Source organism: Heterocephalus glaber, unplaced genomic scaffold (genome assembly GCF_053883595.1).
Source record: "Heterocephalus glaber isolate CG9 unplaced genomic scaffold, H.glaber_assembly_v1.0 deba00001550, whole genome shotgun sequence".
NCBI classification, from domain to species: domain Eukaryota; kingdom Metazoa; phylum Chordata; class Mammalia; order Rodentia; family Bathyergidae; genus Heterocephalus; species Heterocephalus glaber.
This window is the reverse complement of record NW_028258343.1, coordinates 14,549,893-14,563,950: the sequence shown is the minus strand read 5'-3', so window position 1 is coordinate 14,563,950 and position 14,058 is coordinate 14,549,893. Positions and strand designations below refer to the sequence as shown.

The 14,058-nt window shown below is 41.5% G+C and overlaps 1 protein-coding gene across 7 annotated transcripts in view; it reads left to right on the top strand.

Moving 5' to 3' along the window:
* Tmem200a (transmembrane protein 200A) overlaps positions 1-9,901 on the top strand; it is a 76,519-nt gene extending 66,618 nt beyond the window's left edge. For 6 of the 7 annotated variants that reach the window (XM_021259240.2, XM_004845980.4, XM_004845979.4 and 3 more), the window contains one exon: positions 6,363-9,901. In XM_021259240.2, coding sequence (XP_021114899.1) covers positions 6,378-7,856 — 1,479 coding nt within the window. In that variant the 5' untranslated portion in view covers positions 6,363-6,377 and the 3' untranslated portion in view covers positions 7,857-9,901. Of the gene's footprint in view, positions 1-4,754; positions 5,061-5,152; positions 5,455-6,362 lie in introns of all 7 variants that reach the window. The other variant, XM_021259242.2, reaches the window with a different exon arrangement.
* The last annotated feature ends 4,157 nt before the right edge of the window (positions 9,902-14,058 follow it).

Here is a 14,058-nt window from a genome sequence, read left to right as displayed (position 1 = left end):
TGCTCATAGGAATTTTCTCTTTCAACTCTGATAAGGATATACATTCCAAATCCCATTCTAAATGTTTAAAATGTCTCTACTGGGAAGAAAGTCCTAAAGTTGTTGTAGCTTGAACAGATAATATTTCCATCTGTCACATTTGTGGATACCACATGGAGTTTTATATAATGTTTTTGTTTGGTCCTGGAGGCATAGATTAATTTTTACTTCCTAAGGGCAGAGAGTCTTGCATTCTGTTGAATTTCTAACTTCTGAATAAGGATAAAAATTCAAATAAATAAATAAGTTAGTGTCCATTGTATCTAAAATAATAGGCACACTTCAAGTGAGAAGATGATGAAAATCAAAAGGTAAGGACAATCAGGAGCAAGGGTAAGCCAGAATCTGTCTGCATTGCAAACGCCCACTGGTGGGCCAAGTCTCCATGAACTGTCACTGCTTCTTGAAAACTTCCCCTGGTCCTTCCAGATGCAGTGGAAGAGCTTTCAGGGCTGTTCCCAGAAATCCATCCTAGCTGTTAGTCAATTTCATTTTAAATATTTACTTTGACTGCTTTCCACCAGACCCCATACTTCTTAAAATCAGGAACTGAATTTTATTAGCTTTGTGTCCCTAATGCCTCAGACATTTCAATCATGTTCAGATATTCATCACGTCAGTTTCTGGTGAACAGATACTTACTGAGCATTTATACATCCCAGACACTCAGCCAGGCAGTGGCCTTGCATGTAAAACAATGGAAAGAGGAGCATATAGCCAAGAGTGAACATTGAGCTGGGAGTCTGAAAAACTGAATTCAAATTCTGTGCTTTCTGCTAATTCAGTGATTGATCTTAGACAACATTCCTGCTTCTTAGTTGGCTAAAAGGAATATCTGAATTCAAAGACTTCTGAAGTCTACTTCATTATTATTCTCCCAGGTGTAAGTGTGCAAATGCATAGAGAACCATGTCTGATGTATATTAGGCTCACAGTGAGGCCAAAATAGTTGTCAGGGGAGATCCTGAACATGCAGGAATAAATTTCCAGGAATCTAAGAATTCTAAAAGGTGGTATGGGTTAGGGCCAAGAAAAGCACATTCCAGAGTGTTCTTAGGCCTATAAAAAGAGTGAAAGACAACAACGCGGCTTAGAAAAATACTAGCAGAGCAGAAAGAGGAGAGGATAAGCCTGAAAATTGAGTGGGCTGTGTATGGTATAGTGTTACACATGTTGCACAAATCAGGAATCTTCTCGGTCAAAGAGAAAGAGCTTTTGGCTGAAAAGCATAGAATAAACAAGGGTAAGGGCAGGATAAATGAAGGTAATGGTAAGACTACTGGATGAAGGCAAGAGACTACATCCCTCTGTAGCAAGAAAAATGGCAAATGAGATCCACAATGAATCTCAGATTCTTATAAGGTAGCTAAGGCCTGGACCTGGTCCAGCAGTGTCCTGGCTTGCACGTTGAGGAAGAAGGTATTTTTTGCAAATTTTAAATTGGTGATCTTGATGCATCTTGCTAGTAAAATTGTGGCTGGTTTATGAGCACTGCCAATAGAAAAACAGACAATCAATAGGTATCCAAAAGTTAGGATTCATACAGCATTTCTTTTTTAACTTGGCTCTTGACAAAAATCATATATCTTTTGGGGGAATATGGAAATATGCAGTGTGGTGCACTCTCCAATTAAGGTTATTTATAACTAGTTGAATGACTTCATCAAAAAGGTACTGCTCAGTCTCTTCTGCAGGCCAGGAAACCTATTTTGAACCCTCTTACTGCAACGCAAGGTATCTGTTTTTATGAATTGTATGAATGAATGCATAAACTGATAAACAATGCCCATAGAGGATCCTGGCTGTCTGGAATACAACAGCACAAGAATAGAATAGAATAGAATAGAATAGAATAGAATAGAATAGAATAGAATAGAGTACAGTAGAGTACAGTAGAGTAGAGTAGAGTAGAGTAGAGTAGAGTAGAGTAGAACTTTGTTCTGTGCTTTCTTCAACTTTCAAAAGTTTAGGCGAAGCTCTGGAAGTCAGGTTTGTAATATGTGCAGAGGAACAAGAACTGGGAAGCACAACACGATTTTTGGAAAACAAATTCAGGATCCAAAGAGGTTGATAAGCACAAACTCTGCCCCAGTTAGCAAGATGAAATTCAGTGTTGTAGAATTCTCCAGTTGGGTTGTTAAGGACATGCATCCTCTTGCTTCCTGCCAAGGATGATAGCAAAGAGGAAGAGAATGGAAGGGTGTGTGATCTCTTGGGGTTGCATCTGCAGATGCTGAAAGGAATTTGGACAGATGTGAGAGGCCAGTTGCTCACCCAAAGTTAGGCCTTCAATCTTATGCATGCATAAGACTAGCTTTTCTCAGATGGTCACTAATTTGAGAAATGCAAGTTGACTTGGTCCACAGTTATAGTTTTAAAGGCAGAAAAGCATTCTTTAGGGTATAGTGTTACACCAGAATAGAAATCAGAATAAGAAAAAAGACTGGAAAAGAAAACTCAAGTGGAAGAAAATATGGAGGCCCATCCCAGACTCTGACTCTAGAAGAACACAGGGCCAGATGCCACCACCCCTGTCCTAGCTATGCGACCCTCGGTAAGTTACCTAAACTCTCAGGGCCTCAACTTTCTCATCTGCAGAATGGAGAGTCACATTATTAGACCCACCTCCAGAGTTATTGTGAGAATGTTTTTGCACTTAGAGCACTTAGATCAGTACCTGACCATAGGAAGTGTGGGATAGCTATTGCTATTTTTATTCTTAAAACTTAGAAGTTCACTGTGACTTGTTGCAATAAGGAAGCAGTTAACAGGGTCTCTACAACCCCTGCTACCAAAATACACAAAATAAAGCAGGAGTAGAAGTGTAGGATGGAGGCCACGAGGCTCCACAGCATAAATAATAGAGGGGATTTAGTAGGTTTTGTGCATGCTAAACACTGTGGACCAGCTGGGACTGCAGTGTAGAGACGAACAAAGCCTGTGGACTCACTCGCTCTGGTTTCATGGCTTCTCTAGGCTTCGCTTAAACTGCCTCTGGTATCTCATGTGGTTTCCCAGTGTCAGTCCTTCACGACTGCTTTCATCTACTGGTTGAGACTGATTTTCCCAAATTCATGACAACAGTATTTGTGTCATACTCTAACTCCACGGCAGATGCCTGTGAAAGCCAAGCATTCAGCAAGGGTGTGTCCCCTGCCCAGCCTCTTTCCTGTTGTCCCCAGCAGTGTGAACAGGCCACACTCCTGTCCCCAGCTTGAGTTCTTTCCCTGGACCATCTCTGAAAGGATGCCAATGTGATTATTCACTGTGATCAATGTGAAAATCCTGCTGCCTCCTACATGAAGCCTGCTGGAAAGGTTCTCCTGATTGAACCTTCCTTCCCAGGAGCCCCTCGGGCTGTTTACCTAAGGGGCATCAGCTCTTCCATTGGGTTTCAAGCTCTTTGAAGCAGTGACTGAATTCCTTCACCTGTACTTTTCCCTTGAGGTCTAGTTTGGGTCCTTGAGAGATAATAGAGGCTCTTGTCCAGTATCGAATGTTGTGACCCACGTTAGTGAAGGGGACTGGCACCAGACCTCAGTGTGATGATGTGTGGGAATCCTGGCCAGGTAAGCCTAGCCGAAGAAACTGTATGATTCCCTCATTCCTCCTGTTCTCTGTTTTGTTTCTGAACTGCTGTGGATCTCATTTTCTATAAATTTTTGACACTGTTAAACTACCCTGCTTCTTCCTGTCTAGTTCAATTTCCTTACAGTGCTGGCTCACATAGAAAGCCAGCCACTCCCTGCTCTATCCCAACTGCCTATACTCATATCATTCTTAAAATATTTTCTTCGGTTCCAGCTCCCTTTTCTCTGTCAACTGAGGAATGGAAAATGGCAGTGCCAGTAGAAAATGTTTTAACAAGTGGTAGAGGACTGGAATTCTGTATGGAATGCAATTCATTGTGGTTGCTGAACCAAATGAAAGGCTTTTGCCTTTGTTCCCCTTTCTTTCTGAAATCTATTTATTCAGAAAGATTTCAGAGCAAATCCTTATCCAGCCATATGGAAATAATTGGGTTAGATGGCTGCTATCTAATTTAAGTATTTTCTTCAAACATTTGGAACTAATTTGGGTTCAAGAAAGCATAGGTTGACACTATGCTTCATTTTAGCCAAGTTTTGGAAGAAGTTCTAAAATGTAGCATGCATACTCTGAAAAATTTCATAGACTGGATCTATAGGTTATAATTTAGTTTGTCCTTCCAACATTAAATTATTTTAATCCTAGTTATAATTTCACTAAAGGCTGACTTTACTCACCAGCTTGATATAGCTGCACACACCATCCACAACCCTGTTATTTAAACACAATTCAGAGATCATAAGTAGGAATTCAAAAAGAGAGCTCAATTCTGCAAGAAGACATTTGATGCCCTCTCAGAAATTTGCCAAAGACCTTGTGGCTCTTAAAATATCCTTTATTTCCCTACCAACCAAACTTGGCAGTTTGAGGATTATTCATAATAAAACAAGACATTTTATCAACTCACAATATGTAGCTTTTTGTTTGGGAATTAAGTTTGTTCATTATTATTTTTGACTAGAAATGTGTGCAGTAATACAATGGTCATCCAGCAAATTCTAGGAAAAAAAATTACTCCTTTATTCAGAATTCTAGCAAATATTTCTTGGATACTGGCTGTGTGCAGGGTACAATAGTGAATGTTTCTGATGAAAAAGAAAAGAATTACATTTGATTTTTGACCACAGAAGCGGAAGGATGAAAACATAATATGTCAAGTGCCATAAAGAAATCTTGCTCAAATGCTCTGAGGAATGAGAGCCTGCATGGACTGTGGGCTGTGGCCTGAGTCATCCAGAGGACATGTTGTAAAGGAAGTGGAATATGAGTTTTGATGACCAGCCAGAGGTCAAGATGCAAAGATGGCGGCTGCTTGGGAAGCGATCTGGACAGGACTACTGGGACATTCTTAACAAGGGCTCAGAGCTGAGGATGAGTGAGAAGCAGTAAATACTGGTTGGGTTTCAGTTGCATGCAAATTAAAGCAAACAGAGGTAAGGTTAGACTTAGTGGGTCTGGAACCCCAGATTAAACTCATGTAGTGTGAAATATTCCCCCCATTAATCCACTTGTTGAACCATTTCAGATGTACGTCACAGAACAGTTAATCTGCCATGTGCTTATAAGCTTGATTGTAAAATAAGAGAAACTACATTTTGGAAGAGTTATCTTGTGACGTTGGGAGGTTATTCTGACAGTCAATGTGGAGTTAATAAAAGCTGCACTAGGCTGGATTGGAACAGAGAGAAGAAGATAAGAGTTAGGACCTGCTTGGAAGAGGGGAGGAAGTGGAAGGGGAGGAATTAAGGATAACTGTGAAGAGCCAAGCCTGGGAACTGACCCCGTTAAGAGTCAGACAAGCCAAGAGAGACAAACAGCTGGTGGAAGGTGAGTTCGACTTTGCTAGTGGTGCATAGATATCCATGTGTTCCCCAGGGGGCAGTTGAAAGTGTGAAATTGAAACTCAGGATATGACCTGGAATGTAGACCTGGGACTCATCAGCATAAAGGAAATAGTGGAAGGTGTAGGAGTGGATACGAATGTGCAGGAGAGTGGGGCAGAGGAGGCAGCCAAGACTGGGCCTGCGGGGGAAAGGTGGTTTACCCTGAGGTATGGGAAGAAGAGCCAAAAATGCAATCACATCGTCTGAGCTCAAGGCAGAGGTAGAACTTGGTGTCATCAAAGTCTGGGGAAGAGAGTTTGAAGAGAGGAGGGTGGTAATATGCATGGGAGCAGAGAAAGAAGGAAGATGAAAATGGGGCAGGGCACGGAGGCCTGAAGAGTTCACTGATGCCTTTCCCGAGAGTGCCCTTACAAGCCCAGACTGCCGAAGTGCATCCTCTCTGTAAGCGTGGGGTTTATATTTGGCCTGTTACATACTCTGTAGTATTCCATCTTTTTAAAATAACTAAAATGATGATAGGTGTGTGTGTGTGTGTCTGTGTGTGTAGAGAGAGAGAGACAGAGAGACAAACAGAGACAAAAAGATGGATTTGTGAGTAGGCCGCTACTTTATATAGTGTGATAAAATTATTTAGAATATACCTTCAGTTCACATTTCACCAACACTAGGAACACTTCATTCTGCCAAAAAACGAAATTTCCAGAAGCTTACATTAGTCCATCAACAAAACTTCGCTCAAAGATGTGTCCCTTAAAGACATATTCTTCTGTCCCATTTAATCACATGAAACAGCAATAGCGACAGAAATCTGATGCAAGCAGTCCTTGAACTGAACCGCTGAGCCTTCCCCAGGAACGTATTTGGGTCATCGCCTGTTTTCTTTCTTTTCAGAACAAAGGCCAAGCTATGATAGCCACCGGTGGGGTGATCACTGGCCTGGCAGCCCTGAAGAGACAAGACTCGGCCCGATCCCAGCACCATGTCAACCTCAGCCCCTCTCCCGCTGCCGCCGAGGAGAAGAAACCGGTCAGGAGGCGGCCCCGGGCCGACGTCGTGGTTGTTCGTGGCAAAATCCGGCTTTATTCCCCATCTGGTTTCTTCCTCATTTTAGGAGTGTTTATCTCCATCATAGGGATAGCAATGGCTGTCCTTGGATATTGGCCCCAGAAAGAACATTTCATCGATGCTGAAACAACACTGTCAACAAATGAAACTGAGGTTATTCGGAACCAGGGCGGTGTGGTGGTTCGTTTCTTTGAGCAGCATTTACATTCTGATAAAATGAAAATGCTGGGTCCTTTCACCATGGGGATTGGCATTTTCATCTTTATCTGCGCGAATGCCATTCTGCATGAAAACCGCGACAAGGAAACCAAAATCATACACATGAGGGACATCTATTCCACAGTCATTGACATCCACACACTGAGAATCAAGGAGCAGAAGCATTTGAATGGCATTTACTCTGGCTTGATGGGGGAACTGGAAATGAAGCAGAATGGGAGCTCCTGTGCCTCGAGATTGGCAGGAAATACAGTCACCTCTTTCTCAGGTTTGCGGGGCAGCTTTCGGACGAATAGCTCTGTGGAGGAGGATGAACTCGTGCTCGGTGACAGTAAGAGTCTGGGGCAGCTCATGCCTCCTCTGCTCTCTGACAGCTCTGTCTCAGTCTTTGGCCTTTATGCACCTCCTTCCAAGGCAGCTGACGACAAGACCAGTGGCTCTAAGAAGTGTGACACCAAGTCCATCGTGTCATCGTCTATCAGTGCTTTCACACTGCCTGTGATCAAACTTAATAACTGTGTCATTGATGAGCCCAGTATAGATAACATCACCGAGGATGCCGATAACCTCAAGAGCAGTTCAAGGAATTTGTCAATGGATTCCCTTGTGGTCCCTCTGCCCAACATGGGCGAATCCTTCCAGCCCGTCAGCACGGGGCTCCCGAGGAATAATTCTATTGGGGAGTCACTGTCCAGCCAGTACAAGTCCTCTGTGGCCCTCGGACCTGGGGCCGGACAGCTATTGTCACCTGGGGCTGCTAGAAGACAGTTTGGTTCCAACACCTCCTTGCATTTGCTCTCCTCACACTCCAAATCCCTAGACTTAGAGCGGGGACCCTCCACCCTAACTGTTCAGGCTGAACAGCGGAAACATCCCAGTTGGCCTCGGCTCGATCGGAGCAACAGCAAAGGATATATGAAACTGGAGAACAAAGAGGACCCGATGGATAGGTTACTTGTGCCCCAAGCAGCAATCAAAAAGGACTTTACCAATAAGGAGAAGCTTCTTATGATTTCAAGATCTCATAATAACTTGAGTTTTGAACATGATGAGTTTTTGAGTAACAACCTAAAGCGAGGAACTTCTGAAACAAGGTTTTAATGTTTAAAACAATATCATTTTCCAAGGCTATATATTTTAAAACTGTTTTTACCAGTGCTTCCTTCTTAAAGCATTGGCTATAAGCTTTTTAAAACAAATGTTTTCTGATGTACTAGAACTGGCTGCATAATTCTGTAATGGAGATGGTTGTATGTTTAGGCTATGATTCTGTTTTTTTCCATCTTGGAAAGCATGATCTTTTTTTTCCAGTATGAATACAAAATGTTTGCATCCCAATTAAAACTGTGCTTTACTTTTAAGTTCTTCCATTGATTGTCATATTCAGAGAATGAAAGATTCAGTAGGGTCCCCAAGTGTGAACTAGAAGTACCAAATTCAGGCCCAGTACTCAGTATATATTTATAAATGAGTGTAAATGTAATTCTTAAAATGCAGTTTTCTGAATAATTGCTTTACTGTTGAAGAAACAGATCTAAATACTTGAATTGACCAATGGGTTTAGTTCTATGTAAGCTCAATAATAAGACTTGGGTAAGTTGGTTGTGACTGTTACTATGAGTTCCAGGTAGATCATATTTTTTCAACATTAGTTTTGCTTCAGTGCTGTTTTCATCAAGAAATAATGTATTCAAGAGCCATGGCTGAGAATGCCAGATGTACTTAATGGATAAATGTAAAAAATCCATTAACTATAACTTTAGATATTCAGAATTATAATTTCTTTGCAAACCGACTTAAAAATGAATAAACCAGTGTGGTTTGTAGAAATGCTATTTTGAAGTCACATATGGAAGAAAATGTTGACCAATGTATGAAGACACATTTTATGCTGGTTAATGATAGCTAATCTCAGTACTGTTTCCCAGGCATCTGTCACCATCCAGTCTGCACTTATCCGCACATCCTTATTCCCCTAAAATAGGTTTAGATCCTGTTATTTGGAAAATAGTAAGCTAACCTTGACATTTCTTTTTAATCTTCTCATACCACCAGCTTGGTGGGTCAAGAAAATTTAGTCCTTGATAAATTGCCTTGAAATGAACCTTGTACTAGAAAACCTTAGGCCCACTCCAAAGATTTGTGGTATAATAAACTTAGAATTGTAGTCTTTGCTTATTGAAGATACCAAAATGGATATATCCATCAGAAAATTTAATGTTTTCCATTAAGGTGATATAATGTTAAGAACTGTTGAATGGATTACTCAGGAAATTTTAATGGTTTTTCCCAAGGCCTAAACATCTCTGAGCGTCAGGGTTTCAGTGGTGGAAGGGCAGAAGGAAGATACGTTTGTACATGAAGCTCCCACAGCTCTACCCTGTGATTCCATCACGAGCGTCCCTTACCTACTTATGCTACCTATTAGGACATCAAGCCTGTATATTGTCACAGAGTGGGCTCAATATTTTACTATAAAGCCTTTAATAAAAATCTCTTCTTGATAGAATTTTCTCTTCTTCATACTTTTGCTGTTCTCAGTGCCACTTACAGTTCTGCTTCTAGTACTGTTTTCCAAACTTTCAGGTACATTTTATTGAGGCTTTTGACACTCCAGTACTTGTACTAGGAGCTATGGCTTTTTAATTTTGCTTCTATTAGGTTCAAGAGCTAAGAGGTTGAAGTCACTTGTTCTATTAGGCTATTTTCATATTTTGTTGACTTTCAGGAGAATAACTGAACACAGCATTCAGCAAATGTCAGCAACATTCCCAGATTTGAAAACAATGGCTCTCAACACCCCTGTTGTGACAGATAACTAAAGCCATGCAATTTGCTCAGTTCTCCCCAAAAAGGGCTCTAAAATTTTGAAGGGGATTAAACAGCATGGGCCTTGGAGGATCCAAATAAAGAAACTGGGGACTTAGAGCAGTGGTTCCTACTCAATTTCTCTTCATCAAAAAGTCTGAGTTTTTATTTACCAAACAAATCAGCTTTCTTATTAAATGATAAATAATTTTCAAATCTTTTAATTAATCGAAATCATAAATTGCTAATTGAAGTTTCAGATTAATGTGGGATAGCTTGTGCTACCGTATTGATTGGGTGTAATTCCACCTAGACGAAAAATAAAAATGAAACCTGAAGTTTTTGTTAGACCATATTTTGTGTACTTTCCTCAGGTTTTTTGGAATATTGAAAATTATTTAAGAAACTTTATAGCTTCCTCTGGGCAACTCCAGAAATCTAGATCACAGGCTACGTATCTCCCACCCAAGCAGCATCTAAGGCCCATGGTCCATCTAGGGTGGATTAGTTTGCTCAGTCAGACTGTGCAGTTTAAATAACAGACATTTATTCTTTCACCATTCTGGAGGCTGCAAGACCCAGGTCAAGGTGTCATCAGGATCGGTGTGTTCTGGGAGCTCTGCTTGGCCTGCAGATGGCCTCCTGTCACTGCGTCCTCACAGGTCTTTCCTCTGTGCATGCCCATCCCCTGCACTCTTTTTATAGGACACCAGCGATATTGGATTAGGTTCCTCCCATAGGACTCACTTAGCTTTAATTACCTCTTTAAATAGCCTGTCTCCAAATATGGTTACCCTCCGAGGTACAAGAGGTTGGGACTTTACCACAGGAAATTTAGGGGAACACAATTCAGCCTACAGCGTCACATGGCCGAGTGTCCGTCAACGACAGGAGGTGAGAAAAGCACAATATGCCTCCAATGGCTTTGCCACCTCAATTATGTAGCCTTGAGCAAATCATTTACTTTCTCAGTTTATTTCTTAATGTCACAGCAGATCTTGGATTCCTCAACTGTGGCACGAGATGAAAAAGAAAGTGAACTACCAAGTTCTTCCTAACCATCAAAGTCCAGGGTTCTTGGTCCCCTCAGGTGAAGATCCACTGCCTGTCAATGTCTCTGCAGCGGGAACTGCGTTGGAGGAGGGTGGCTAACCTTGTAGGTACTGAAGCCAGATTTTGTGGGGATAAGTACAAGCTCTGCCATTTCAGTTGATTGGCCTAGGGCATGGCAGCCACTGGCTGAATGTGCCAGAGAGCTTCTGCAGCAAATCTTTCAGTCGGTACCAAGGTGTTCGTGCCCTGTTTCTAGGACTGGAAATTAAATGAGTTGATGGATCCAAATGGTGCCATGGCAGGAACATAGTGAGCATTACCATGGAAATGCTGTTACTCTCTGAAAGTGTCACGTGCAAGCTTTCATTACCTTGACCCAAGCCTACCTTACCCCCCGAGTATTTAGCTGCAGCAGGGTGGATAATGGACCCTAAATCATGCCCATGTCCCAATCCTTGGAACATGTGAATGCCGCCTTATTTGGCAAAATAGACTTGCAACCTTGGCGACATTAAGGACCTTGATATGGGGAGATGATCTTAAATTATTCCAGTGAGCCCAGTGTAATCATAGGGTGCTGATAAGGGGGAGATGAAGGGAAATTTGACGACAGAGGTGGTGATGTGACCAAAGAGAAATGCAAGATGTCAAGTGCCTGACTCTGAAGATGGAGAAAGCGGCCATGAGTTGAGATATAAACTCTACGAAGTGGAGACAATAAGGAAACAGACTCTGGCCGCACAACCTCAGAGAAACCAGCCCTGCTGACACTTTGACTTTAACCCAGTGAGACAGATTTGGGCTTCTGGACTTCTAAAACCGTAAGAGAATAAGTGTGTGTTGTTTTAACCCATTAAATTTGTGGGAATTTGTTACAGCAAACTAATGCAAGACATGATCAAAATATGCAATGAATATTTACGTTTCTAAAAATTTATTACAGTGAAAGATACAGTGTCATTAACGCCCTGAAGTAGTACTCCCTCCTCATTTGGAACACATTTATCCCATTGTTCTTGCCACTTTCTGAAGCAGTTCTGAAGTCCTCTTTTGCATGTCTTCATGAAATGTGATCCAAAATGTGGTGAATGCAGTTGCTGAGTCCCCTTCACTAAAAAGGCAGGTGCGTGGAAACATTCTTCTAGGTCTTCATCCACCTTATTCACTGGATCTTGCACCATGCAACTTCTGGATCTTCCCCAAAGTCAAAATGACCATGAACGGTAAGTATTTTAAATCATTTCAGGACATCGAGGCAGCCGTGACACCACAGCCAACTACATGCACTAACGAGGGCTTCAGAAAGTGGCAAGGACAATGGGATGAGGTTTGAAGCGAGAGGGAGTGTACTGCGGGGGGTTAATGGCAATGCGTCTTTTACTGTGCTGTGTTTTAAAACTGTGAACGTTCCCTGTATATTTCTGTCACAACTCGTCCATCTCTCCCATCCAGAGGACTCCTTCAGAACCCTGACCCAGTCTGCGGGAGGGGTCAAAGGCATCCACGGTGCGAGATGGTACTTGACCTCATCTACAATATCTGACCAACTGTAAATTTTACACTGATGATCTCTTTTTAGCACTGATCTTCTTATTGTAAGTATAATTTTTAAAGGAAGTATAATTTCTCTGAAGCAAGAAATGTTCATTTTTGAGAGCTGGTAAAATATATTAAATCCTATATTTGGTTAAGAACAGCCATCAACTGTGAAGGCTTTTAGGCTCAAATATGTGCTTCCAGCTGCATAACTTAGAAGAAGCAATGGTAATCTAAGTAGAAAGAAAAACATTTTTAAGTACAAGTTTATATTCTGATGGATATACTAGCACTTAACAGTTTACTAGATAAAGATAAATCTCGAGTTAACTTGTTTTAGCAGGTCAAATTTCTCCTCTTAAACCCACTACAGAAATACACATATCATCGATGACTAAAAGAAACATTTTAAAAAGTAAAAGAGCCGGAGATTTAGCTCAGTGGCACTGCACCTGCCTCGCAAGTGCAAGGTCCTGAGTTCGATCTCTGGTACAGAAAAAAAAAAAATTACTTGAGTCCAGCCTGGGGAACGTAGCAACTTAGAAAGAGCCTGTCTCAAAATAAAAAAGGGTTTAATCCCTAGCACTAAATAAATAAATAAATAAATAATATTACAGGCTAGGCCTGGCCAGTGATCTACCTGCCCAGTGTGATATGCAGGCTGTTCAAAGATCTTAGTCAGTTGTTCTCCAGTACTGCTTGTGAGGGTAGGGCATGGGCTATCCTGCCTCTCACTTTCAGTGAACTTCAGTGTTAGCCGTCACCCCCTCTAAGTAGTGGTATTTTAGACCTTAGATCAAGGTTTTCCAATGTACAACCTTGGTACTCGATTACTAGAAAACTCTGTCTTTAATCCCCTCATCGATGAGTAAAGTTGCTTGTGATCTGATTTCAAAATGAAATAACTCATTGACCTCTTTCTATATGTGGCTTCTCCTTGTATAACGGTACAAAAGAGAAGGCACTTCACAAAAGTCCCTTTTACTTAATAGATATTGCCTTAGCTTTTATTACTATTCAAAAAGATTTAAAACTTCATTTCTTTGCCAGGGAAACTCTAGGAATCTGGAACATGGGCCAGCTGCTTCCAGCCTAAGTAGTTCCTAAGGCCAATAAACTACTGTACCTAGGGTGCATGAGGTTGCTAGAGCTGCTAGAACAAAACAGCACACTGGGTGGCTGAACAACACAGTTGACTTCTCACAGCCCTGGAGGTTGGAAGTCCAAGGTCAGTTGCTTTGGTTACTCCCAAAGCCCCACTTCCTGGCTTGCAGACAGCCACCTTCCTGCTCCCATGGTCCTGCCCAACCCTGGTGTCTCATTCTGCTTCTGAATTTCCTCTTCTTATTAGTGTCCGCCATAACAGCTACATTTTAAACTTAGTCACTTTGATGATGTCCCTGTCTCCAAATTCAGTCACATTCTGAGGTCCTGGGAGTTTGGGTTGCAACAGAAGAGTTGGAAATGGGGTGCCTAATTCAACACTGTGCCATTGTACTTTAAAAACTCTATGTCTGTCCAAACATAGAGCTTGTGAAAGTGACAGAATTAGGTCAATCAGACTTTCAGTGGCAGCTGGCTGATTCTTCTTCGTGAAACACATTTTAGATAAGCTAATTTACATTTATATTTCACTACCAGTGTACACTAAGAGAAGTAACAAAGAGGGTATAGGAAACATATATACATAGGATCTTGTTATTCCACACCTCAAGGTGATTTTCAGCAAACTGGGAAGAATGTATAATCTCCAACCTGATGTATTGTTTTTATTGCTTCCCTTTTATTGCCTAGCATGAACGGGACCCCAGGCTTGCTCCCCAGCACCTCAAAAATCGAAAAATAAGAAGGAAATATTGAAGGTGTAAAAGAGTATACTACGGACCAACAATAGAGAAGGCACATA